At 34.6% G+C, this 24,115-nt stretch overlaps 2 protein-coding genes across 4 annotated transcripts; both read right to left on the reverse strand.

Moving 5' to 3' along the window:
* Window positions 1-937: 937 nt before the first annotated feature.
* On the reverse strand, window positions 938-16,845 carry ccdc142 (coiled-coil domain containing 142). Its single transcript, XM_056472461.1, has 14 exons — window positions 16,556-16,845; window positions 16,367-16,428; window positions 16,149-16,254; window positions 13,455-13,513; window positions 13,238-13,298; window positions 10,144-11,727; window positions 9,029-9,115; window positions 8,785-8,946; window positions 6,223-6,386; window positions 6,013-6,135; window positions 3,617-3,731; window positions 3,347-3,524; window positions 3,055-3,266; window positions 938-1,453 (listed from the first exon to the last, which is right to left on the reverse strand). The coding sequence occupies exons 3-14, from the start codon at window positions 16,222-16,224 to the stop codon at window positions 1,200-1,202; spliced, it is 3,075 nt and encodes a 1,024-aa protein (XP_056328436.1). The 5' UTR covers window positions 16,225-16,254; window positions 16,367-16,428; window positions 16,556-16,845; the 3' UTR covers window positions 938-1,199.
* Window positions 16,846-18,515: 1,670 nt separating this feature from the next.
* slbp (stem-loop binding protein) lies at window positions 18,516-23,656 on the reverse strand. Of its 3 annotated transcripts, none has more exons than XM_056472205.1 (8): window positions 23,538-23,656; window positions 22,536-22,655; window positions 22,213-22,323; window positions 21,996-22,058; window positions 20,028-20,177; window positions 19,768-19,917; window positions 19,061-19,172; window positions 18,517-18,960 (listed from the first exon to the last, which is right to left on the reverse strand). In XM_056472205.1, exons 1-8 carry the CDS (start codon window positions 23,591-23,593, stop codon window positions 18,901-18,903), a joined length of 822 nt encoding a protein of 273 aa, XP_056328180.1. In that variant the 5' UTR covers window positions 23,594-23,656; the 3' UTR covers window positions 18,517-18,900. The 3 variants fall into 3 exon arrangements, with proteins under 3 accessions (XP_056328182.1, XP_056328180.1, XP_056328181.1); XM_056472206.1 differs by having other exon boundaries at window positions 18,519-18,960; window positions 22,219-22,323; XM_056472207.1 differs by lacking the exon at window positions 22,213-22,323 and having other exon boundaries at window positions 18,516-18,960.
* Between the last annotated feature and the right edge of the window lie 459 nt (window positions 23,657-24,115).

Consider the following 24,115-nt stretch of genomic DNA (forward strand, 5'->3'; position numbering starts at 1 on the left):
AGGTCCATGCTACTTGTTTGAGCAACAACTAAGCTATAGTAAACCAATGATATTTCATCCAAATTGAAAATAGAAATGTCTCTATTTCGAGATTTTTTCTCTCTCATAAAATAGCAAAAAGACATATTTTAGACAACACAATATCAGTGAAAGATTTTGAAAAACTTTTTTCAATAGGCTATTACATTTGGTTTTGATTTAAAAAAATATGATAAACAAACAATGAATGCGTTATTACATGCCTTTGTAGCCACCATGTAATAGCCCATATAAAAGTCATTTCTGAGACTATAAGTAAGGATTCTTCTCGTCATTTAAGATTAATTTTACGTTATCTACACAATGCTAAAGATGTTTTTTTAAAGCTAAGGCCTTCGACGTAGCATCTCTTATTTTAACCTGCACACTTCAATGTTAATCAATTAAAAATCAATTTGTTATGAATGGGTCACATTAAGCTATAATAAAGTAAACTTTATTACAACTTTTATGCATATGTAAAAATACTAATATAAAATGTAATACATATCAGTTATTACGTTAATTCTTTCACATAACGTAAACTTACATCAGGACTTAAATGTTGAAATTACTGCTCTTAGTTCTCGATTACTCTTGTAATTTCTTGAACATGAAATATAAACACTTAGAAGGGTCGAAACCATTGTAAGTGTTGGTAAAAAACAATTTGGTAAAATGTATTTTTAAAGTTCAACCCGATGATCACCCGAAGCTCTTAAAAGCGAGGTGTTTCGTTTATGGTGTTTTGTCGCCACCTTTTGGTTATATGGTAGATGAATGTATTGCTCTGGGATAAAACGCTAGTAAGTCTGGAATCCCAAAATTAGTTGTTAAAAACTACATAAAACTGCTAAATGATTTTTTTCTTTAGGTTACTTTGATGGAGCAATGGAAAATAATAAAATACACAAAAATATAAAATTGACAGTTTATTCAGGAAGGCATTAATATTAATCTGATAAACATTTTTATACAAAAAAATGCAAGTGCTACACGTGTACATTCAGTGTTTATCTTTAAATACTACAGTTTTCCCTTTAATTGTCTTGTAAGAAACTGAACTGTTTACATGTCTGATGTTTTCATAGCACCTAATATAACAAAAAACAATAACAACACAAAAAAATGTTTGAAGGTGAGCTAGTAAACAAAGACATAACTGTTTTTTGGTCACTTGACTAAGGTTCAGATCGAGTGAAGCATTGCAACACTGGTAGTTTCCAGCGTGAGCCGCTGTGTATCCGCAGGTCCAGCCATTCCTGCTGCGCCGCAGCCAAGTACGACTCCTGTGGGGTGGAGGAGAGCAGCTCCGGGGTCAGCGAGCTCTCGGCTTGGGTTAGGGCCTGCTGGCAGGCTGCCTGGATGTCCATACTCTCCAGATTGTTCAGACTCCCTGCTGCTGCCTGATCCATGACTTGTGCACTATTAGGACCTGAGAAAACACAAGCATTAACATGGAGCAGATCCTGTCTGTTCATCAACTCTCTTGTCATGTGACAAACTGAATTCTCACTCAGTCTCCTTCAGCTTACTCAACAGCAAATGTTTTTAATTCAATTCATCTTTATTTCTATAGTTCTTTTACAATGTAGATTGTGTCAAAGCAGCTTAACACAGAAGTTCTAGTATATTGAAAATGTGTCAGTCCAGTTTCCAGAGTTGATGTTCAGTTTAATTCAGTTCACTTGATGTAATTCACCCTGTGGGTGAAACCGGAGCACTCCGAGGAACCCCACGTGAACACAGGGAGAAAAAGCAAACTCCTGGCATTCTGGCTTAGCCAGGATATTAATTAGGTATCCCAGGTATTCTTGCTGTGAGGTAACCATGCCATCCACACAGCCACCATCCTGCCCCACAATTTGAAGTCCGGGGTTTTTCTAAAAGTACTCACTGATTATTAGTTACCACTCTGTTATTACACACTAAGTCTTAATAATTATCTTCTATACATAAAATTTTACTTGTATGCATAATTTTAAAAAAAAATTATGCACACTATCGGGAAAATGCACACTATCGGGCAGAATGGTGGCGCAGTGGGTGGCACAATCCCCTCACAGCAAGAAGGTTGCTAGTTCGAGCCTCGGCTGGGTCAGTTGGTATCTCTGTGTGGAGTTTGCATGTTCTCCCCGTGTTCGCGTGGGTCCACAAGTCCAAAGACATGCGCTACAGGTGAATTGGGTAAGTTAAATTAACCGTAGTGTATGTGTGTGAAAGGAAAAGAATGGGTGTTTCCCAGAGATGGGTTGCTGCTGGGAGGGAATCCGCTGCAAAAGACAAATGCTGGATAAGTTATCGGTTCATTCTGCTGTGTTGACCCCTGATTAATAAAGGGAATTTTCTGAAAGGAAAATTAATAAATGAATGCACACCGTCACTCCAGTTTGTGGAAAAACCAGGTATTTGTTTTATTAACTTCATTAAAAATAAATTATAGTTAATTTAATTGATCAAAGATGCACTAAATTTAAAACACCATTACAAAGATAACTTGTGGAAACATTTCTATTTAAAATAGTTACTATTATTTAATATTAAACTATTAATTAGTAATAATTGTGCATCAATAATTTATTTTAAAATACTGATTAGCAAATTAGAATAACTTCTGTACCATAATGTGACACAAAACAAACAAACAATAATAGGATATCACCTTTTTGAAAAAGCGCATTATATTGTATAACTGCAAATGAACCATGCCATGTGTAGGTGTATTGTCCACCATACACCTTAACTTATTCTGATTGTGACTAATGCAGTTACATGCACCCTTTGTAAAATTGCTTTAGAACAATAACTACTGTAAAAAGCACTATACAAATGAAGTTGAATGGAGCTGAATTTAAAACTTGATGGATGCTGAAAAGTCATCTTTGCCATCACAAAAATACATATTTGTGTATATTTTCAGGTTGTCAAAAGTTTATAACTTTGTTAAATCACTGTATTTCTGCTTTTAACTGTATTCTGCTTTTTTACTGTATTTTCAATCAGAAAAGAGCCTTTATAAAATTGTAGTTAACTCACAGCAGTGTCTGAAGGGCTCCCAGCCGCGAGAGGGCAGGTAGGGTTTTGCCATGGGTTGCTGAAGCAGGCACACAATTGCATTATCCACCTGATGAAAGACACGTAGTGACAGCAGCTTCTGATGCAGCTCCTCTGAGAGACTGTATTCCTCTGAACGAATCAAGTCTCGAATCAAGTCAAAGTCCTGTTTCAGCTGAAGAGCTCCCTGAATACTACAGTGAATGGAGAACTGATGTAAACAAACAGTGAACGGAAGAACAGAATATCCTCCACTGAACTCCACTTCTCTAACCTGAACTTGATCTTCTGTTTGAGGATGTGCTCCATCCAGGCCTCCATGAAGGCAGTCATGGCCTCAGTGAGAGCAGGAATTCGAGCATTATCTGACAGAGGCTGAACACCCTCCAAAACCTGGCCGATGACACTCTGAACTGCACACGCTGCGTAATCGCTAGGACTGCTGGGCAACTCTGACAACACAAGTTTAAGCATATTTAGAAGACTGAGCAGTCTATAAGCACCATCATAACCCTGTGTACATTTTCATTCACTGCGTCTGTACCAGCTTTGTGATTGATCCTCCAGTGCCTTGCTGATGGCATGGTTTGCTCAAAGATTTCCGTTGACATTTTCTTGCAGTCCATGGAAAAGGTCCTCAGAACAAGATCCGAAAAAGTCTGCAGAGTAAATGGAGTAAAATATATATATTTTTTATAGTAGAATATATTCAGTCCCATTTGATCCCTTAGAAATCAATCTAATATGCTGATGTGCTGCTTAACAAACTTTTCTTATTATTAGAGATGTCCAGATCCGATCACATGATCCGATCAAGTGCTATCGGACTCGATTGGAATCAGATGTTACCTCCCGATTGGGACTATATATATATATATATATATATATATATATATATATATATATATATATATATATATATATATATATATATATATATATATATATATATATATATATATATATATATATAGATATATATATATATATCTATATCTATATATCTATATATATCTATATATATATATCTATATATATATATATATATATATATATATCTATATATCTATATAGATATATATATATATATATATATATATATATATATATATATATATCTATATATATATATATATATATATCTATATATATATATATATATATATATCTATATCTATATATCTATATATCTATATATATATATATCTATATATATATATATCTATATATATATATATATATATATATCTATATATCTATATATATATATATATATATATATATATATATATATATATATATATATATATAGTCATTATTTTTTTAACACATCTATAGTTATGTGGTGGCACTGAGTTACACCTTTTTTGACTGCACACAGAAACAGCAGCCCATGCAGCCTGACATCACTTTGTTGCAGAGACGCTATTGGTTAAATGGCGGCAAATTAAAACACGGGAGCTTGAAGTAGAAATCGCGAGTATGTCTGCGGTCTGGAGGTATTAAAAAGTTGATGACGACAACATTGCCATTGCAAACTGTGAGATATGTAAACTTGGGATTGCCTGCACTAAAGTCCAAAAGTGAAGAATTTATGTTATTAATTACTTGACTGTTCAAGCTATCACACAGAAGTGATCTGTTTGCTAGCAGAGATGTTGAATGTTAAAATAGGGTGAATTAAATAAAAAATAAGGAACATCCTGGATCTGTTTCTTCGCTCTTCTTTATTCTTTTTTTATGTATCAAAAGTATCGGATCGGGTTTCTGTAGATATTCAAAATCAAATGACTCTGACTCAAGGGCAAAAAAAATTATCGGTACGTCGCTACCTATCATTATTATCAAAATTGAAAACGGTTGTGCTGCTTAATATTTTTGTGAAAACAATGATAACTATTTTTAGGACTTGTTGATGAACAGAAAGTTCACAAGAACTGCATTTTGATCAGACCAATTAATCCTTGCCGAAGTATTCTTACAAAATGCAAACCTTTTTAACTGTACTTTAATTTAAATGTTCTGATTTCATATCACACCAAGTGAGATTAAACAAGAATGAAGTTTCTATCCTCACCTTCATGTCTTTGCAAACCTGTATGACTTTGTAAAGGCTGGGACACATCAAGCCAATGGCAAACAATTACCACCAACCTAACCCAACAACTTAACCCTACTGTGGATCACATTGGTTTGCATCTGGACCAAAAAGTTGTGCGTGAACACACCAAACAGATGAAAACCAACTGAAACAAGAGCCATGTTCTGTGCCTCTGTTTTTTCTTTCCACAAAGGAAAATGGAACTTTTGATTTACAGAGACAAAGTGCAAACAAAGCAGCATTTACTTCCATTATCACAATAATTGTCACTCACCACGGTGGAATTTGCTCATGCAAATATGTTTGAGAATCTAATAATCCATATTGTTTGCAAATATTTAAGAAATGTGGCGAAATTACAACTGGCCACTTTGTGATCATTCTTGGCTTGAATTGTTTATTTGCCAAGTCACTTCACTATGTTACACTCGTGCTCTGATTTGTTGCTGAATAACCAGTAAAAGTGCTCTCTTCAGCCGACAAACATTCTACATGCTAAATCGGGCCAATGAGCTCTGCCGTTAACCCAACCAGAGAAAATGTGGGGAACCAACTAGCCTGACAGACAAAGCTTAACGGCTGACCGTCGGCTTGGTGTGTCGTCAGATGGAGCATTTATAATCTACCCAAGAAACCAAACCATTTTGGTCACTAATGACTTTCATTTTATGAACAAAATACATATATATCAAAACATCATGACTGTCTTTTTTGTTCTAAAGAGGAAAAAAAAATCACACATGTTTGGAATGACATCAAGGTGAATAACCGATGACAATTTACATTTCTTATAATTACATTTAATGCACGCAATGTATAATAATGGCAGAATTTCTCACCTGTAGCTCTGCGAGTGCCTGAGAGAGTGAATCTGTCTGCTGAACTATCAGAGGGTGAACGGAGGAGTCTCTGATGACTGCTCGGGTCAAGTGAACCAGGCTTTCAACTGAGTCCTTGAGATCCTTAAAATAAGATAAACAAAAAGTTAGATCAAACTATAAACAAAAAATTATAGAGGTGATTTTCAGTACAATATATGTTCAGTTTACCTTTAGATCTCCTTGTGTGACCAGCAGAAACTTAGCAAGCGACCAAGAGGCAAGAAACTGGTAAGCTTTACTCATAACCCAGATAGTAGAGGAGTGTACAGTGGAAACAGACCTACACAGCAATGCCAGCTGATTTGCCTTAAGGTTCTTGGATTCACTGTTACCTAGGCAAACATGTAAAAAGTACATTTAGTGCCAACAGGATGAGGATAATTGATCTTATGTGCCTTGATCATTGTCTAAATAGTAATGTATAAACTGGTGTGTTACCAAGGCAAAACAAAAATATTATTATTGTTATTATTATTATTATTATTATATGAAAAAAAATCTATTCCACACATTTTCACAATTGATTATGCTTCTATTATTGCTTTTAATTTGCTAAATGGATATTTATCAAGGATGCATTCCATACAGACTTTCAATCTAATGTTCTTTTCAACTTTTGATTCATTAAAGGGGTGCAATTCAAATTTATTTATTCGGTTAACTCGCATAATAACATCAAATAAATGATTTGGACACAACATAGACTATTTCTTTATTTTTCTTCTTTTTTTGATTACCTACGGCCAATGAAAGAGCAGCATCCACTAGTATGGGTATCTGCAGGCCAGCAGGAGGATTGGGGAGAAGTTAAAAGTGCTTCTGTTCAGTTTTTTTGGACCCGAGAAATTAAGGAAAAACCAGTGTAAAATTGGCAGGAGCACCCGTGTCTGTTTGGCATGTCATCTGAGCAATACCACAACTAGGTAGAAAAAGTAAAAAAGGTGAGGAGAAATTGCTAATTCCTTTCAAAACCCAGTTGAGCAAAATAAGAAAATTTTCTACCCCACAAAAGGCTTCTCCCCTTCTAATTATGTAGTTAATAACAAAATATACAGTGCTCAGCATAATTGAGTACAGCCCATTTTAAAATGAATATATTTATGCATTTCTCAGTGAATATAGACAATGTATTTTGGGGCATTTCAACAAAACATACTTATTAAACAGAAATTTAAAAAAGATAATACAATTAAATTTAAGCAAAATATTGCAAAAAAAATTACAACCGACAAAATTTCAACTTAAATGCTTCTCTTAATTTTTCCTCTTTTATAAATTTATTTTTAATATTTTTCTATAGCATATCAATTTGAGTGTACCAGTTTTTGGAACATTATCGTCAGTGATTTTGTTAGATAAGCTCCAGATTTGGCTTCAGTACGGACTTATCTAATGTATATGCACAAATATAATATTGTATAGCTTCCTATTAACAATATGAGTTTAAAAGATAGATTTGAGAGGGGTGTACTTATATATGCTGAGCAATTTAATACAACGTGACCGTGCATTGTTTCCATGTCACTTCTCGCATGCATTCGGTTATGAAAAGTAGTTTGCAGACCAAAACAAAGTTGTCGGCAACTCTTCCTATTGTAAAGTCATGCAGTGTGAAACCCCCTGTCACTGATCCATGTCGCAGTGTAAACAAAGCAGCGACAAAACGCTACAGCAGATAGTCATGCAGACTGAAAACATCTGTGACACGACTATTTTGAAGATCGTGCGTCTGAACTCGAATTAGGTCTGGTGTCTCCAGATTTATTTATTTTTTTTCAGAGCAAACTGGAAATCTGTAATTTTGTCTTAAAAATATTACAAAAATACTGGCTTTTTGGAAAAAAGATGGATGCAGTACTATTCTATGGGCACTCAAGATAAATATGAGTTTAAGAAAATTGAGAATGATACATCCCCTTTAAAGAATGGTTTTCATAAATACATCAGTAACTATTGTTTACTGTGGTGAACAGTTTGTTCTATATCGTAAATTAGGCACAATATCATTATCATTATCGTTATGTGTTTTTTTGTAAAATGTATTTATGTTCAGTTTGTGAACATTTAAGTATCTTCAAGTTATGGTTTATCACAGGCCTTATTTTACCCATTAATTGAACATTCCTATAGTAAAATCCCAAATGAAACTCTTGATGGAACAGTGTTATTATTCTAGGTTCTGATGACATTTCAGCAACACTGTAAAATTAAAAATTGAAGATTAAAAACACATGTTAATTATTAAGGGGTGACACGATGGCTCAGTGGTTAGCACTGTTGCCTCACAGCAAGAAGGTCGCCGGTTTGAGTCCTGGCTAGGTCAGTTGGCATTTCTGTGTGGAGTTTGCATGTTCTCCCCGTGTTTGCGTGGGTTTCCTCCGGGTGCTCCATTTTCTGCCACAGTCCAAAGACATGCGCTACAGGTGAATTGAATCAACTAAACTGACCATAGTGTATGTGTGTGAATGAGTGAGTATGGGTGTTTCCCAGTACTGGGTTGCAGCTAAAAGGCAGCCGCTTCGTAAAACATATACTGGATAAGTTGGCGGTTCCTTCCGCTGTGGCGACCACTGATGAATTAAGGGACAAAGCCAAAGAAAAATGAATGAATGGTATTATAAACCTTTAAGAACAAAAGAAACTTGTTTTAAGGTGGTACTTATGAAAATATGACAAACCCCGTCTAGATTTCTGTTATACTGAAGATAGCAAAAGTGTCAAGTTGAGTACCTGACTCTATGTCTGGGTGTTGCAGTAGCTGAAGAACTGTATGGAGAGGCAGAAACAGCTGAAGAATGAGATCCATGGTGGCGGTCCTTATAGCACACCTTTCCTGTTTAGCTCCAGGGACACATTTCTCTTTCAGTCCTGACCCCAGCGACAAACACTTCACTGTAGAACAACAGGATACATTCAAAAGACCAGCAACTCCTACCAGTACTCATTTACTCATTATTTGGTTAATTTTACTTACTTTCATCCCACTGAGTGAAGGCAGCAGTAGATAATAAATAAAAGCAAAAATCGCTCAAACTTTCTTTACATTCCTCTGGAATAAGGTCTAGAAAGAATGAAAAGCAAAAAAACTGAATGCAGAAAATTGTTATTGAGCTTGAATATTACATTAAATTTGATTATTTTCTACAGTACAATCAAAGGTATTTTAATTTAATGTGAACATTACTGCCATTTAAATCAGTGTAGTAAAGTATATAAATCCTTTTCTTATATTTTTAGTTTAATTTAATATTGCTTAATTAACAAAACACTATCAAAAATGATATGATTTTGAAATTTCTATCAAAAAAGTTTAAGAAACAAGGTACCACTGTTAGGGCATAGCTGACCCAAAAATGAAAAATTCCTTACCATTAACTTACATTCAAGCTATGCATGGGCTTATATAAGATTCTAACGGTATGAATAAAAAAAATACCACAGATTCACAGTATTGTGATGACTGCTCCAAAATACATTGTTTTTAAATGTCTGGGTAAAAAAAACTACTTTTTTTCCCGCTTTAAACAGAACGGCTGCATCCGAAATGGCATACTTCCATAATGTATAGTATGCTAAAATCAGTATGCGAGCCGAATAGTATGTCCGATTTCATAGAATTCGAAAAACAGTACGCGAGAACAACCCGGATGACCTACAACTTCCAGCGAGATTCTGAAGTGCATTTTGGCGGTTTTAAAACCTTGACTTTCTAAATCATTGTATATCTTGAAAACGGTTATCATCCCATGCCTAATTCAAGCGTTTCTAAACTTACAAAACCTTCTGCTGAACACAAATCAGGATATACTGATGAATTTTTGCAAAGCCATTGATATCCATAGTATTTTTTTATTCCTATAGAAGTAAATCAGTATATCTACCTTTGTGTTCAACAAAAGAAAGAAACTCAAACAGGTTTGGAACAAGTGGAGGATGAGTAAATTGTGACAGAACTATCAATTTTCAATAATAATAGACTTAATGCTACTTTACTTTAGTATTTAAGTCAGAAATTGCCAGGGGTATGAATAATTTTGGACAAAAATAAAAGTTTTGACCTGTTAATTTCACACCATCCACACATTGTACCTTCAATATATGAATGTTTGAGCCACGAGACCAAAAGTAGCAGCATTTCATCATTCCACTGGTGGATGCTTCCCAAGGTGCTGTTATATGGCTGATAATAAAAGTGTCTTACGACTGCTTTACCAAATTCCTTCCACAGAAGGTTCTTATAATTAGAGAAGAGCTTCAGACAAACGTCAGACTTTCTGATATCCACTGCAGCAGCATTGTGGGCCCTGGAGCTCATTCTGGGTCTGTTTGAAGGCTTCTCCTCTCCGTCACTTGCCCTACGACATATCACAACAGAGTCCTCAAGATCAACAGTCCTGTCTAATAGAGGCTCTTTGGGAATATGCGGAGCCAAGAGATTTGTTGAGGTCACTAGAACCTGAAAGAGAGTATCGAGGCACTCTCTGTCCCGGGAGATAAACAAAGTGAAAGGGAGATTCGAGGACCAAAGTTTGTGAAGCGGGTTTTGAGGAGTGTCTTCAGCTGCTGCTTGAGGTTCAAGTTGTACTGTATGGATGTTTATTGTGGGTGATGATAAAAGTCGACTATTAAGTTTAGCGTGAGCTTTGATTTCCTTGGAGTTATTCGCCAACAGGAGGTTACTCTGCTGGGAAGCCCATGTGTAAAGTTGCTTGGCTGCTTTCTGCGCTCGACTCTGAGCAAGAATCATCATTAGCTGCTTGACGGGGAATATTGTAGGACCGGTTGCTTTTGGAAGTGTGCTAGATCCAATCTGGGGCCAATCTGAGTTAAACATGAGCTTTGAGCTCTGTGTAGACGTCTTACACTGGCTCTTTGTGTCCACTACGATCTCGTTGTACAGCTCAACTGCACACAGCAGGTCCACCAACGCATCTCGGGGCACACGGTCTAGCTGGGCAGCAGTGAAAGCCGAAAGAGCAGTGTAGATGCATTGCTCCAGCAACTGCATAGCTTGTAAGGCCAGCAAACATAGAGTTCGCCGCATGGACGAAAGGGTCTCTATGCGGCTGAAGAGGGAACGACGAAGACGAAAGTCAAAGCGTGCTTTGGCCCAAAGCAGATCCCAGTGGCTCACATGAACCTGCATTTCCTGACACAAAGCTCTAAGGTTGAGATTCCAGGTGGAGTTTGGCTGCTCGGTCACCTGCTCCTTGTCAGGCAAAAGCAGTCGAGTTTTTTCTAACACCGAGCCCAGTTGAGCAACAAAGCAGGTTGCCACTTGTGTGCGTCTGGCGTATTCCTGGAAGAAGAGCAGCTGGGCTCTTTGGTCCATCAGGTGTTGTAGCTGGCAGTAATGCTGGCTAAAAGCTGCAGCCTGAGGATGGTGGTAAAACTCCTCTTCCTCTGAGGACGAGAGACCCCTGATACAGCCAAACTGTCTGCCTCCTGCAGGATTATAGAGAATGTGGCACTGAGAGCTGAGGCTCTGCAGAGTTTCTCCAAGACGTTGGATACTTCTGGAGGAACAGGACGTGATGCTCTCGCTTTCAGATTCCCAGCTGCCATCTTTGCTCTTCTGCTTCATGAGTCGCTTCAGGCTTGGGTTCAATCGGTTACGAAACAGAGCCTCTGCCCTCTGGACGGATTTGGTGAACGGACTTTGGTACCAGGAAGCTGGGAGCAAACAGAAAAGCAAAAAATGAACTATGCTTGCAGGTCAAACAGAAAACAATATCATTTCCAATGACAAAGGTTTGATTAAAAAAAGAATGGATGAACTGATTAAATGTATACGTTTAATGCAAAGCAAGTGGCTTTGGTGAAATTACTTACAAAATCCATACAAAAGATGCAAGTTTTGGTGAACTGAACAGTACTTCTTCAGTCAGACTTTTGTGATTTGCTTATCCACATTAAAGAAACCTCACAATTAACTCGACCTCAAGATATCCTCTGTGTATATAATTTTTTATCAGATTAACACAGTTAAGTAGTTTTAAATGGTATCCTGTCTCTGTAATCATGGTGTTTGGAAGCTTTTTTAAAGCTTCCAAAAGCCCATTGTAGAACTAACCCATACACCAACAGGCAGTTGTCACATGTCACTGAAGCAAATCAATGTGTTTCTCTAACAAAACAAATTGTTGTATTTTAAATTTATACACTCAAAAATCTTCAGGTGTATATCTTACTTGATGTATGGTGCATAATGTAAGATTCATTTGTAGCATAAGAGCAATAGTAATATACTGTAAAACTTTATACAGCAACGCTAACCAGTTAGTTTTCTTGCTCTTATGTGGTACGTGGTTCCTGTGAGATGTGTCTATTCATGAATCTTCCACTGAATCTTGTGTGTCATTCATCATGTGTCATTCATCATGTCAAAAATCAGCCAAGAAGTTGTTTAGAACACAGCCACCAGAAATCAGTGATTTCACTATATTTTAAAAATTACAAATATTTCTGTTCTAAAACATTGATCTGCTTTATGAGACATCCATTAACCTGGGTTGTTTTTATGATGAGTTTATGCGCTTTTTGAAAGCATCAAAAAATGGCCACTATGCAACACCATTATACAACGTGGAAGACCAGGATTAAACTTAAAACTACTCTAACTGTCTGAAAAAAGAAAGTCCTATACACCACAGATGGCTTGAGGGTGAGCAAATAATTTTTGAGAAAACTTCCTCCTTCAAGAAGTCAGATCTCCTCAACCGTCCTAGTGAGACATCAAAGAATTTCTGGTAGGTCCAGAGTTGAGAATAACTGCTTTATTTATTGCTAGAGCGATTTTCTTTTTTTTTTTTTTTTTTTTTTGTAGCCCAGTCCAGCAGTTAAAATAACCACAAGACTTTTTCCTAACTTTTGGATTATAGCAGAAAATAAACTTGTTGACTAACACAAATTTAGTCATCAAAATAATCTTCTTTAATGTGAAGTTAATGATTTACAAAACTTAACAACAATCTATTTAACACCTACAATAAGTATATACAGCTATATTACCATAGTTAGAAACAAGAAAAACACAGCAGAAACCTTAGCACTAATAAAAACAAACATTTATAACCCACTTTTATTTCTAGCATTGAACAGAATTATAACCGTCTCTTTTCTCATTTTAGTGGTTAGGTCATGATGACATTAGCATTCAAGTGACAACAATTCCTGTACTTACCATCATATTTCTCATTAGAAATATATTCATCAGGAAGTATCTCTGAATAGTAACTTGGCCTCTGTAAAAAAACACACACAAAGAAAAGAAAATCACAGATGATAAATGACAGATTCTAGTAATAAATAGAGAGACTGCATTAGCATGCTTTTCTAAATTTAAATCAATGACAAACTGATAAAGCAATGCACATTAAACATGAGACAGTGTGTCTGACCTGTCCATTATAACAATGTTGATTTTCGGGACTTTCAGCAGCAGAACTGTCCGTTTTATCTGTTTAAAATAAGAAAATTCCAGAATACAAGCAAATGTTCAAACTTTGAGGGAGGGGGGGGGGGGGGGGGATGGTAGTGCAGTTTAATTTACAGAATTTCTACAAAGCATGTTGTGTACTGTAAACTCGCTAACTTTTTTTTGTCACATCCATTACACATGTTTATTTTCTTCATTTAAAATACAAAAAATGTTAACAGATTTATATTTTTCTGCTCCCAGAACTCTGTGGCTAGTTGTTTCGGAAAATATAAACAGATGTTTCAATGTAATGTTAACATATACCTTCTCTGTGAATTTTTGTTTTGAGATTTATGTCACATCCATAATGCTGGAATTGCGCATATCTATTTTACTTACATATATAAGACCTATATTTTATACAGGTGTCCATATATTGCTATATATATATATGGTTGAAAACTGTGATTTTTGCAATATTTTGACAAATATGACATTTTTTTACAGTATGTGAAATCCAAATGTAATTTGCATATGTTGCCATATATTAAGCCCTAGGTCAGCTTTTCGATATGGTGACGTGTAGTGAGAAACACTTTGGTTAACTTTACTATTCTGTTTTTATTTATTGTTTTTAATAGTAAACCCATGTTATCATTAAATGAATAAAACTGTCTGTATTGTTCCCTCTACACTTTTGTATAAACAATAACAAAAACTGTATCATACATTTTAAACAGCAATATTTCATGATTTTTTATTCAATGTTCATCTTGTGTGTGGGTGAACTAAAGCTATGTTCCTGTAGTATTTATATAATAAAAAGATTATGTGAACCAATGATTCTGCAAATGTAAGGCATCTCTAATGCAGATTTTTGAACACTGAAGAGCCTGTGTTATAAGTAGTGACTGTTTAGAATTTTGTGTCTAGAGTTTTGAAAATTGACATGAGGGTTCTGAAATTTGTCACAAAACAATTGAAAAAATATATATATATAAATCAAGAAGCAGTTTCTAGTAAAGCAAAAAAAAAAGTCTTGTTTTCAGGAATAATATGCTAAAATTAAATGAGTTTTTGCTTACAAAAAATTATCTCCCAATGGAGTAGGCTAAATAATAATGTTTTCACTTAGATTTTTTTTTACCAACCCCATTAGCAGATTAGGGCAGGAGGAACAGGAAGCCTGTTACCGAAACTAAATTTAAAAAAATAATAATAAAATGAACTGTAAAAAAAATTGTCAAAATTGAGAGATATAAAATCAGAATTGCGAGTTATTAAGTCAGAACTGCGAGTTACACAGTGAGAATTCTGAGTTATTAAGTCAGAATTACGAGTTATTATGTCAGAATTGCGAGTTATTAAGTCAAAATTGCCAGTTATTAAGTCAGAATTGCCAGTTATTAAGACAGAATTGAGAGTTATTTTGTCCGAATTGTGAGTTATTAAGACAGAATTGCGAGTTATTAAGTCATAATTGCAAAATATTAAGCCAGAATTGCGAATTATGAAGGAGTTTCCTGTTATGGCGATTGACCATAAATTGTTAAAGACTTTTTGTTTTGGTTCTCTGCTCTGTGATCTGGTATGCATTCGCCACCCAGTTTTCCCATTAAAGGCCAGGAGGACACAGTATTTGGTTAATACTTTTACTGAACTGAAATATGAACTAGTACAGCCCTTTTAGTTTTAGCCGTTTATGTTTATGTATGTGTCTGCAGCTCCCAAGTCCACCACATGAGGGCACTCTTGCAATATGAAACAAATAACAGCTGCAACAAAATGTAAATCATATCACTGTTACACATACAATAGTTAATAAATAATAAAGAAATCTTTTGGAAAAATTTCACAACCTACAGCTAAAAGTTTCAGGCACTTTGTTTAATGCTTTATAATTGCTATTTAGACCAAATGGTGCAAATGACAATTAAAAAAAGAGCAAATCCATACGAATAAATAGACAGCCAAGTTCAACTAGCTTATACATTTCCTCTTTGAATGCGTGATAAACAATAATAAGTCGGATATCGGCTTTATGTTGTGATTATGGGCTAATGTGCATGCGTCTTTAACACTATGGTCAGTCGCCATAACAGGAAACTCCTTTATAACTCACAATTCTCACTTTATAACTCAGAATTGCAACTTAATAACTGAGAATTGCGACTTTATTACTCAGAATTGCAACTTAATAACTGAGAATTGCAACTTTATAACTCAGAATTCTGACTTAACTCAGAATTGCAACTTGGAATACTGACTTTATAACTCAGAATTGCAACTTAATAACTCAGAATTCTGACTTTATAACTCAGAATTGCGACTATAACTCAGAATTCTGACTTTATAACTCAGAATTGTGACTATAACTCAGAATTCTGACTTTACAATTTATTTATTTATATTTTTTTCATGCTTTGATAGATTTATTAGCTATTAATTTAAGGAAAAACTAAACAATATTTTTACATTTAGAAAATGCTTCTTGAAATAAGAATTTTTAAAAATATGGGCTAAAAAGTCAAAAACTCTACGTAAGAAAAGCTTTAAAATAAAATTGATTCTAGCAAGCTACAAACAACCTTGAGAAGAATTAGTGACACTGTGCCAGTATCCTGAATTAAAGACAATAAGACACAGGATGGAGATTAAAAGGTGAAGGTGGAACCTGGCACTGCTTGTGCGTGTGTGTTGGTTTTGCTGTCAGTCTGTCCCTCCTGAGAACTGCCTGAAGAGTGAGCCATCTTCTCCACTTCTAGCAAATAACATCTCTTCTAGAGACATCAACAAAAACATCAAATATGCACAATAAAAAAAAACATCCTCCGCATATAAATAAGTTATATTGTTGGGTTTAGCAAAATGACAGTTAATTTAAATGTTTACCTGTTCATATTAAAGGAAACAAACTGTGGATGTTTCATCTCAAGTACGCGTCTAACGTTAGTCTTTGAAAAAGAGACAAATGAAATATTTTTAACAGAAGAATGTTTTAAAACAGCCTTGAAGCACGTAAATATTATTCAAATACAAATAGCACCATAAATGACAACATAACCCCAATTTAAAACTTACCTATGACCGAAACCACACGAAAACCGTCCAGGTGGAGATTTTATCCAGTGTTTCAGTTTAAAGTTCATTGTGTTTGTTTGCTCCATCATTACACCAATGCTAACAGGCTAACTGCAACGTTAGTTGACAATCTAGTGCTCGTGAATATCCCGCTAATAATACCACGACGCATCCGTACGCATGCTAACCCTTCAGTTCAGTTCCTATAATTGGAAGACGCCTATTTTGAGGGGTATGTTGGTGGCAACAGGTTAGCTAATCCTGGGTTAAGCACATCCACCAGAATTAGCATAGCATGAGGAGTAGGGAGCCAATGAGAGGAAAGAGCTCTGAGTCCGGCTGTGTCTCAATCCTTTAGTGAGCTCCCTACTTAGTTTAAAACACAATGTAATTGTTTACGATGGTGCCTTAATGGAAATAAGGTAAATTTGCATTTAAAATAGACTACTGTTGCATTCGAATTAAATTCTCACGAAAAAAATCTAAGTTCAATAATATTTGTAGATAGATTTTTTAAAATAGTCATAATTATCAAATACAAATTAATTTAACAAATACATATCTGTTGTTGCTATTTTGAAATAACCATTTTATTAACAGCCTATTTTATTTAAAGCTATTAATAAGAAATGTTCTAATATGTAGTCAATCGTCAAAGTGTTGATTTTGAGTGATCTGTAAATAGAACTAAAGCAATAGTTGAATGCCAAAATTATATTTCATTCAATTATATTAATTGTATTAATGACAATTTGTTTTGTTTCATTTTAATATTAGAAAAATATTTAAAGAAAAGTATGTTACTTGATAAAATACTTCTGCTATTGTTTTAGCACTTAATTATATATATTATAATAAAACCCCTTGAAATTTTAGGCTTTCTTTTGGCTTGGTTGCACGTGTGTGTTACTGTCTCAATAAAAGACAAAGACTGAACAGCAAATATCAGCTCATCTGCATCATTTAAAGCAAAACAGACTTTGTGTAACATTACAAATCTATACATTTCCTATCGAAATATGATGTTGTGGTTCCACATGACATGGTAGTTTACATCATGTTTTAGTTATTTGCTATAAAAATAATTTGAATGGAATCCTACAGGTTGCTGCAGTCAGTGTTGAGGAATGTTACTTTAGAAAGTAATGCATTAGAATATTGAGTTACTCCCAAAAAAGTAACTAGCTACATTACTTAGTTACTTTTTATGGCAAGTGATGCATTACATTTCTTTTTCTGACCTGGCTAAGGCTTGATCACTTTCAGAGCTTGCAGGTTTTTTTTTTTTTTTAATAGAGCAGCTCTGCAGTTAACAAGTGTATAACCTTCAATTTACCTTTTCTAAAAGCACATTAAAAAAATGAATGTAGGTCAATGTTATCTTCAGCGACCTCCTGACCCCAAGCTATACATGCCGTATATGGATTAATACAAGTTTAAAGCAATGCGTTAGCTACTGTTGTACTTTTTGTCTTACTAAGTAAAAAAAAAAAATCACTGTCCATTCTGATAATCCACTATTCCTTTTCTTCCATGTGTTCAAAATAATGAGAATACTTCCATTACAGAAATGTAAGGCTGTGCCATCTTTCTTTGTTCTTGCACTCTCATTGAGTGCATGAGTCAATGTGACTACATTCATTTTAATTCAGCTATTTATTTTTTTTAAAAGCCAATTATCTAAACTATAAAAAGTAACTTGCATTACATTTAAAGTAACTCAAATATTATTACTTACAGTAATCAGTTACTTTACTCGTTACTTAGAAAAGTAGTATTACATCTAACACTGACTGCAATGAGTAGGATTTTACATCATCTAAGTCCAGAGAAATTCTAGAATTTATTTTTATACAAAATGCTCAAGTATGAAAATACAATCAAGACATTCATGATTACAGAGTGAAATGAATAACAACCATTATTTGGTCATTCCAATTTAATATTTATTTTCAAAAGGTTCTTCATAAAAAAAAAGAAAGAAATGAACTAAAAGAACATTTAAAATCACAAACTACAAAACAGGATATTTGCTGTAATCTGAGATTCAACAAATTGATAAATACAAGAGAATGTTTACCGAGCACTAAACAGATTTCCACAATAAAAATAAAACAATTCCAAAAATTTACACATTTACATTTTCTTCCAGAGTCCCGAAAAAGAAAAAGTGGAGAACGGTGAAGTCAGTGATGATGACAAAACCTTCTCTTTAAGAAGCTGTCAAAACCTGTGGCATCACAAAAACATCAGAACCTGTTGGAAACAATGATGCTCAAAACAAACAGTGCATTAAAACAGTTCAGCTGCTCAGTAATACTCTCATAGACACCCAGTGTAGCTGCTCAAGACATATCGGAATCCTCAATTTTCATCATCTTTTTCGGGGTTTCCATGAACGCGTCCTGTAACACATGACATTAGAATGTTAACAACTGTAACTGACCTCCAAAAATACATTTGTGAAACCATGGCAGGATAAATTATGTCTGATAAAAACATCACCTCTTGTAAAGACTGTGCTGCTCCATTGCTTGATGAACTTTGGGATTCAGTATTCTCTGTTGTTTCCACATCCAACTCAAAATCCATAATTTCACCAAGGTCGATCTCCTCTCTGTTACAAACACAGGAGTTAAATATTCAAATATTCAATAAATATTCAAAAGTGTTAACACTGTGCTGACATCTGTAAATGTTTTCCTTGAAAGGATCCTATTATGTAAAAAACACTTTTATATGTGGTTTACACAGTTGTGTGAATATAGCCAGCATCTAATGGTAAAAATGTTTTAATTCTATTTTTTATAAATCACAAGTCTGCAGAAACACTTTGATTGACATTCTCACTTAGTAAATGTCATCAGAAGGGGGAAAGTCTTGCTCATAAGTGATGATCGCTCCCTCATTAGCATAGACAGCCCTTAGTGAAAAGCAGCCTTTGTGTCATCAGTGTTTTGAATCTGCTGCTTATAGCTCCGCCCTCTTAATAAGCACAATTTCATTTGAATTTAAAGCACAATTTGGATCAAAGCCTAAAAGGAGCAGATTCAAAGGGTTATAAAAAATTATTTGTGTGGTATTTTAAGCAGAAACTTCAAACACACCCTAGGGACATTAGAGACATGTTTAACATCTTGTAAAAAGGGGCATAATAGGTCCCATTTAAGCCATTTTAATAGCTTTTTTGTTTTTTGGGAAATGAAGCTTACATTTGCTGCAGGTCGCTTCCTTCTTCTGCAGGAGGGTCCCACGCATGAAGTTTGACACGCCACAATTTAATCTGCTGGTCCCAGGAGCGTCGGCTGTACTTTTTGAACTTGTTTGGAGTCTTTGGATGAACACCTGACTGTCTCAAATGCCTGAAATAAGAGTTACATTTTAAGGTTCTGAGGCTGTACAAAAAAATAATTACAGAAAACCGATCTGGGTAGGATGACACTTTTTTTTTTTAAAGCATGGTCTAACTCACTTTGGAACTTCTTTAATGTATCTGTCATACGCAAGAGTATTTTTCCCGTAATTGATCTGCTTCTGTCTTCTGATGAGGGTGGTCTCGTCTGTCTCGATGTCACCTTTGGCAGGCGACTCTTTCGAATCTCTAGAGTCTCTGGAGTCTGAACTGGGGGAACAAGAAAAGCTTGGATTACAAGCCAGGTCATGATTGCTGTAAAACTTACATCTAGATTGAACTATTATTTGCTATTATATGCCCAAACAGGTAGACCCACCCCAAATTCACACATTCAGTTGTCCAAAGGCTCTTCCATTGAGCTGAAGAAAATGCATGAACAATTAAAATAGTGTTTTGACAGTGCCACATTTATTACATTAGTTATTACTCGTATATTATGCTGGGACAATAGTAGTGTTCATTTAATTATGTTTTCTAAGCCTCTGTCCCTTGTCTGATGTATTATATCTTGAAAGCATTTAGTGTTTTTGTTTTTTTAACTAGTCCTACATTTACAAAAAAAAACACCTCTCCAACTATCCCTGCAGCATCATAGCTGTAATATATTGATTTATACGGATGTCCAGATCCGATCACGTAATCGCGCCCAATCACGCAGTTTCAGACTCAATTGGACGTTACCTCCCGGTCAGGACTCGAATATGAAGATGAAATATTATATATATATATATATATATATATATATATATATATATATATATATATATATATATATATATATATATATATATATATATATATATATATACTTATTATTTTTTAAACATTTATTCTTAAGCTGTGGCAGAGAGTTAGACTTCTTTCTTGATTTTACACAGAAACACATGCGGCATGCCATCACTTTTGCTGCAGAGATGCTATTGGTTAAATGCAGGCAAAGTAGAACACAGAAGCAGCTTGAAGCAGAAAGCGCGAGTAGGTCTGTGGTCTGGAGGTATTATAAAGTTGATGACGACAACATTGCCATTGCAAACTGAGAGATATGTAAACCTGGGATTGTCTGCTGGGTATTTTAAGTTGAGGTGCTGTTTGTTTATATATTAAAATTTTCTTTATATTTAGTGTTGCACTAAAGTCCAAAAGTGAAGAATTTATGTTATCTATTACTTGATCGTTCAAGCTACCTCACAGAAGTGCTGTTTGTTAACAGTTGTTGAATGTTAAAATAAGTTGAATTAAATAAAAAAAAAAAAAAACGAACATCCTGGATCTGTTTCTTTGCTCTTCTTTATTCCTTTTTTAATGTATTATAGAAGTATCGGATCGAGTTTCATTATCGGCAGATACTCAAAATTAAATAACTTAAATCTGATCGAGACATCCCTACTGATTTATAATAAATAAACATACTGGCCACATATCGAAAATTAATAAAAATTAAATGTTTCTTTCAAAAGATAAAACTTTAAACTCAGTAATATGGATTAGAATCATTTCAAATTACATATCTTTTAATGTTGCACGAGTGTATTTCTTCTCAAAAACCACAATCAAAAAATTGGTAGCACTTTACAATGTTTTATTAACTAAAGTTTTTACTAACATGAACGAACAATAAACAATTCATTACAGTATTTATTCATCTTTGTTAACAATATTAAAGTTGTTTATTGTTAGTTCACGTTAACTGACAGTGCACTAACAAAAGTTAAGTGAATTTTGATTTTAATAATGCATTAGTAAATGAGATTAAACTTCAATTAATAAATGCTGAACAAGTGTTGTTTGTGTTAATAAATATATTGACTAATGTTAACATGAACTAATGTTAATGTAACCTTATTGCAAAGTGTGAACTAGTTTTAAAATTGATTTCACATTTAGTGTTGGCGTTTCAGATTTAAAAAGGAAAACAAGTTTGTTAGCTAACGTTTTGCAGAAACAAACAAGAAAGTGGTTTGACATGGAAGAATTAGAGCACCTTTTAGGAGACTAAATCTAAATGTGCTCCTGATTAAAACAAACCTTCCAGAGGAGATTTTTCTGTCTCTTTGAGGGAAATCACTCGCAAGAATCCTTCTTCTGTAACTGAAAAACAAGTGAAAAAAATGAACGATCTATCAGTGCCATGTATAAACACCAGTAAATTTGCAATATAAAATACTGTAATTGTAGTTTATGTGAAATTTACTTTGGAAACTTTTTTTCTTTTTTTTTTTTTAAATCAAGAGAGGCAACTGACCCTGACCGATGAATATCACGTCGGACATTTGAGCGCATTTCCTGTTCCTCCACCTCATCACCCCAGTTTTTTATTCTGGACACTGGTCCTTCGCTCTCTGGGGTTGTAAAACTGCACAAAAAAAAGACAAAATTTTTCAGTAATAAAAAAAAAAAAGACCGACCATCATTTGTATCCCTGATTGAAAACGAATGAAATTCATCAAAAATTATTTGATGCATCTAATAAATTAAAATGTCAACCACAACCTTTCAAAACAACTCCAGTTGACTCTCTTGAGAAATCGGCATGTTGTTATGTGAATAAAAAATGCTAAATGTTACCTTTCTGATCTCTTTGAGCATCTTTGATCTTTTCCAGGCTCTTCATCAGCATGAGATTTCCTCAGACTACCATCTGCTCCGCGTTTCCTACACTGCGACCACCTTGAAGCTCCTTTGTTCCTTTAAAGAGAAAATACATATATATTTTTTTTTAACTAAAAACGTGAATTTTGCACATTACCTGAACACTAAGTGCTAATGCAAGAACAAATAAATTAATATTCGGTCGAGATATAACCATTTAAAAATCTAGAATCTGAGAGGTTTTTTTAAAATCAATCAAAATACTGATAAAAATCTCTTTAAAGCTGTCTATATAGTGCTGCTTGGCAAAGCATATTACGAATCAAAAAGTGGGTTAATGCATGTACAGCAGATAAAGTGGGTTACAAACAAATCTTCACGATCTCTACTTAATATTAAAATTATCCTTTTACGTATTACAAAACAAATCTACTTCATTACACACTTAACGTTCAAGGAGATGGCGACAGTAAACCGCGACTTCCTAGTAACTAACAGTTACACAATGAGCTAAATCACTATTCGAAGAAACCTTATTTCCAGGGCGCCACAAAATAACCTGCTGTCAACACACAAAAGCAAGCAAGCTCACTACAAATTATTAAAAATAAGGACTTTTAGTAAAACTAAAATAAGTAATGTTTTAAGGAATTCAGGGGGGATGTTCGTATGGCGCCAAGACTCATTTACACTCTAAACACAACACAGAAGACTGGCGGGAGATCTTCACACCTCATTCATTATCTGCACAAAGGTGTTGAAATTTTGCAAGAACTTAAGACGTGAAAATAGCGGAAGAAGTTAAAAATGAAAGCAAAAGAATACTCTATAGCCCAAAACAGACAAATGTGTGAACTACAACAGGAACACAATAATTTGTTGTTTTGCTATGCTAGCAAACATCGGAGCCACATAGCCATAAAACACGAAAAACAAAAACTACTGCACTCACCACTAAACACTGTTTACAATTCTTACCTGTTTTCATTAGGTTTGTAGTCGTTTTCGTATTTGTATTTTTGTTGTTCAGACATTGCTTCAAGAGGGATGAAAATTGAACCTTCACGTACGAACAGCTGCCGGGTTTGGATTAAACCGCGCCAATGTCCCGCAGTGTACGTCAACATCGATGTCACATGACACTTAAGAGGCGGTGTTAGTGACGTTTCTCACAAGTAGATCCACCCACATATGCCGATCCACAAATCATGTGTGTCAGTTCCTTTAGCTCGGTCTATTGTGTGTAGATCACCTGTCGAGTTTAGCGCGTAACTTCTTTTTCCGTTTTAGAACGCCGTGGCGGGAGTACAAACAGACAAAAGACCGTGGTCCACAAATATCATTTTTATATATTATGAAGTAAGTAATATACGGAAGCCCTAAGAGGCCATGCATTAAAATATTTTTTCTCTCGTTTTCTCGTAATCTCGACATAACAAAAAGTTGTTTTCTCGTGATCACGACTTAATTTTCTCGTATTCGACATCTCGTTATGTCGTGATCACGACTTATTTTTTGCTTTTATTTATTTATGTAATTATTATTATTATTATTAA

This window comes from Danio aesculapii, chromosome 14, assembly GCF_903798145.1.
Source record: "Danio aesculapii chromosome 14, fDanAes4.1, whole genome shotgun sequence".
NCBI classification, from domain to species: Eukaryota; Metazoa; Chordata; class Actinopteri; order Cypriniformes; family Danionidae; genus Danio; species Danio aesculapii.

Coding starts and splice junctions, on each gene's coding strand:
- ccdc142 (XM_056472461.1), bottom strand. CDS start 16,224: ATGGCTCACTCTTCAGGCAGTTCTCAGGAGGGACAGACTGACAGCAAA. Junction 9,116..10,143: donor CAAACATTCATATATTGAAG/GTACAATGTGTG, acceptor CATTCTTTCTAG/ACCTTATTCCAGAGGAATGT. Junction 3,267..3,346: donor AAACAGAAGATCAAGTTCAG/GTTAGAGAAGTG, acceptor CATTCACTGTAG/TATTCAGGGAGCTCTTCAGC.
- slbp (XM_056472205.1), bottom strand. CDS start 23,593: ATGTCTGAACAACAAAAATACAAATACGAAAACGACTACAAACCTAAT. Junction 22,059..22,212: donor CGTGATATTCATCGGTCAGG/GTCAGTTGCCTC, acceptor CTTGTTTTTCAG/TTACAGAAGAAGGATTCTTG. Junction 19,173..19,767: donor GGAAGCGACCTGCAGCAAAT/GTAAGCTTCATT, acceptor TGTTTGTAACAG/AGAGGAGATCGACCTTGGTG.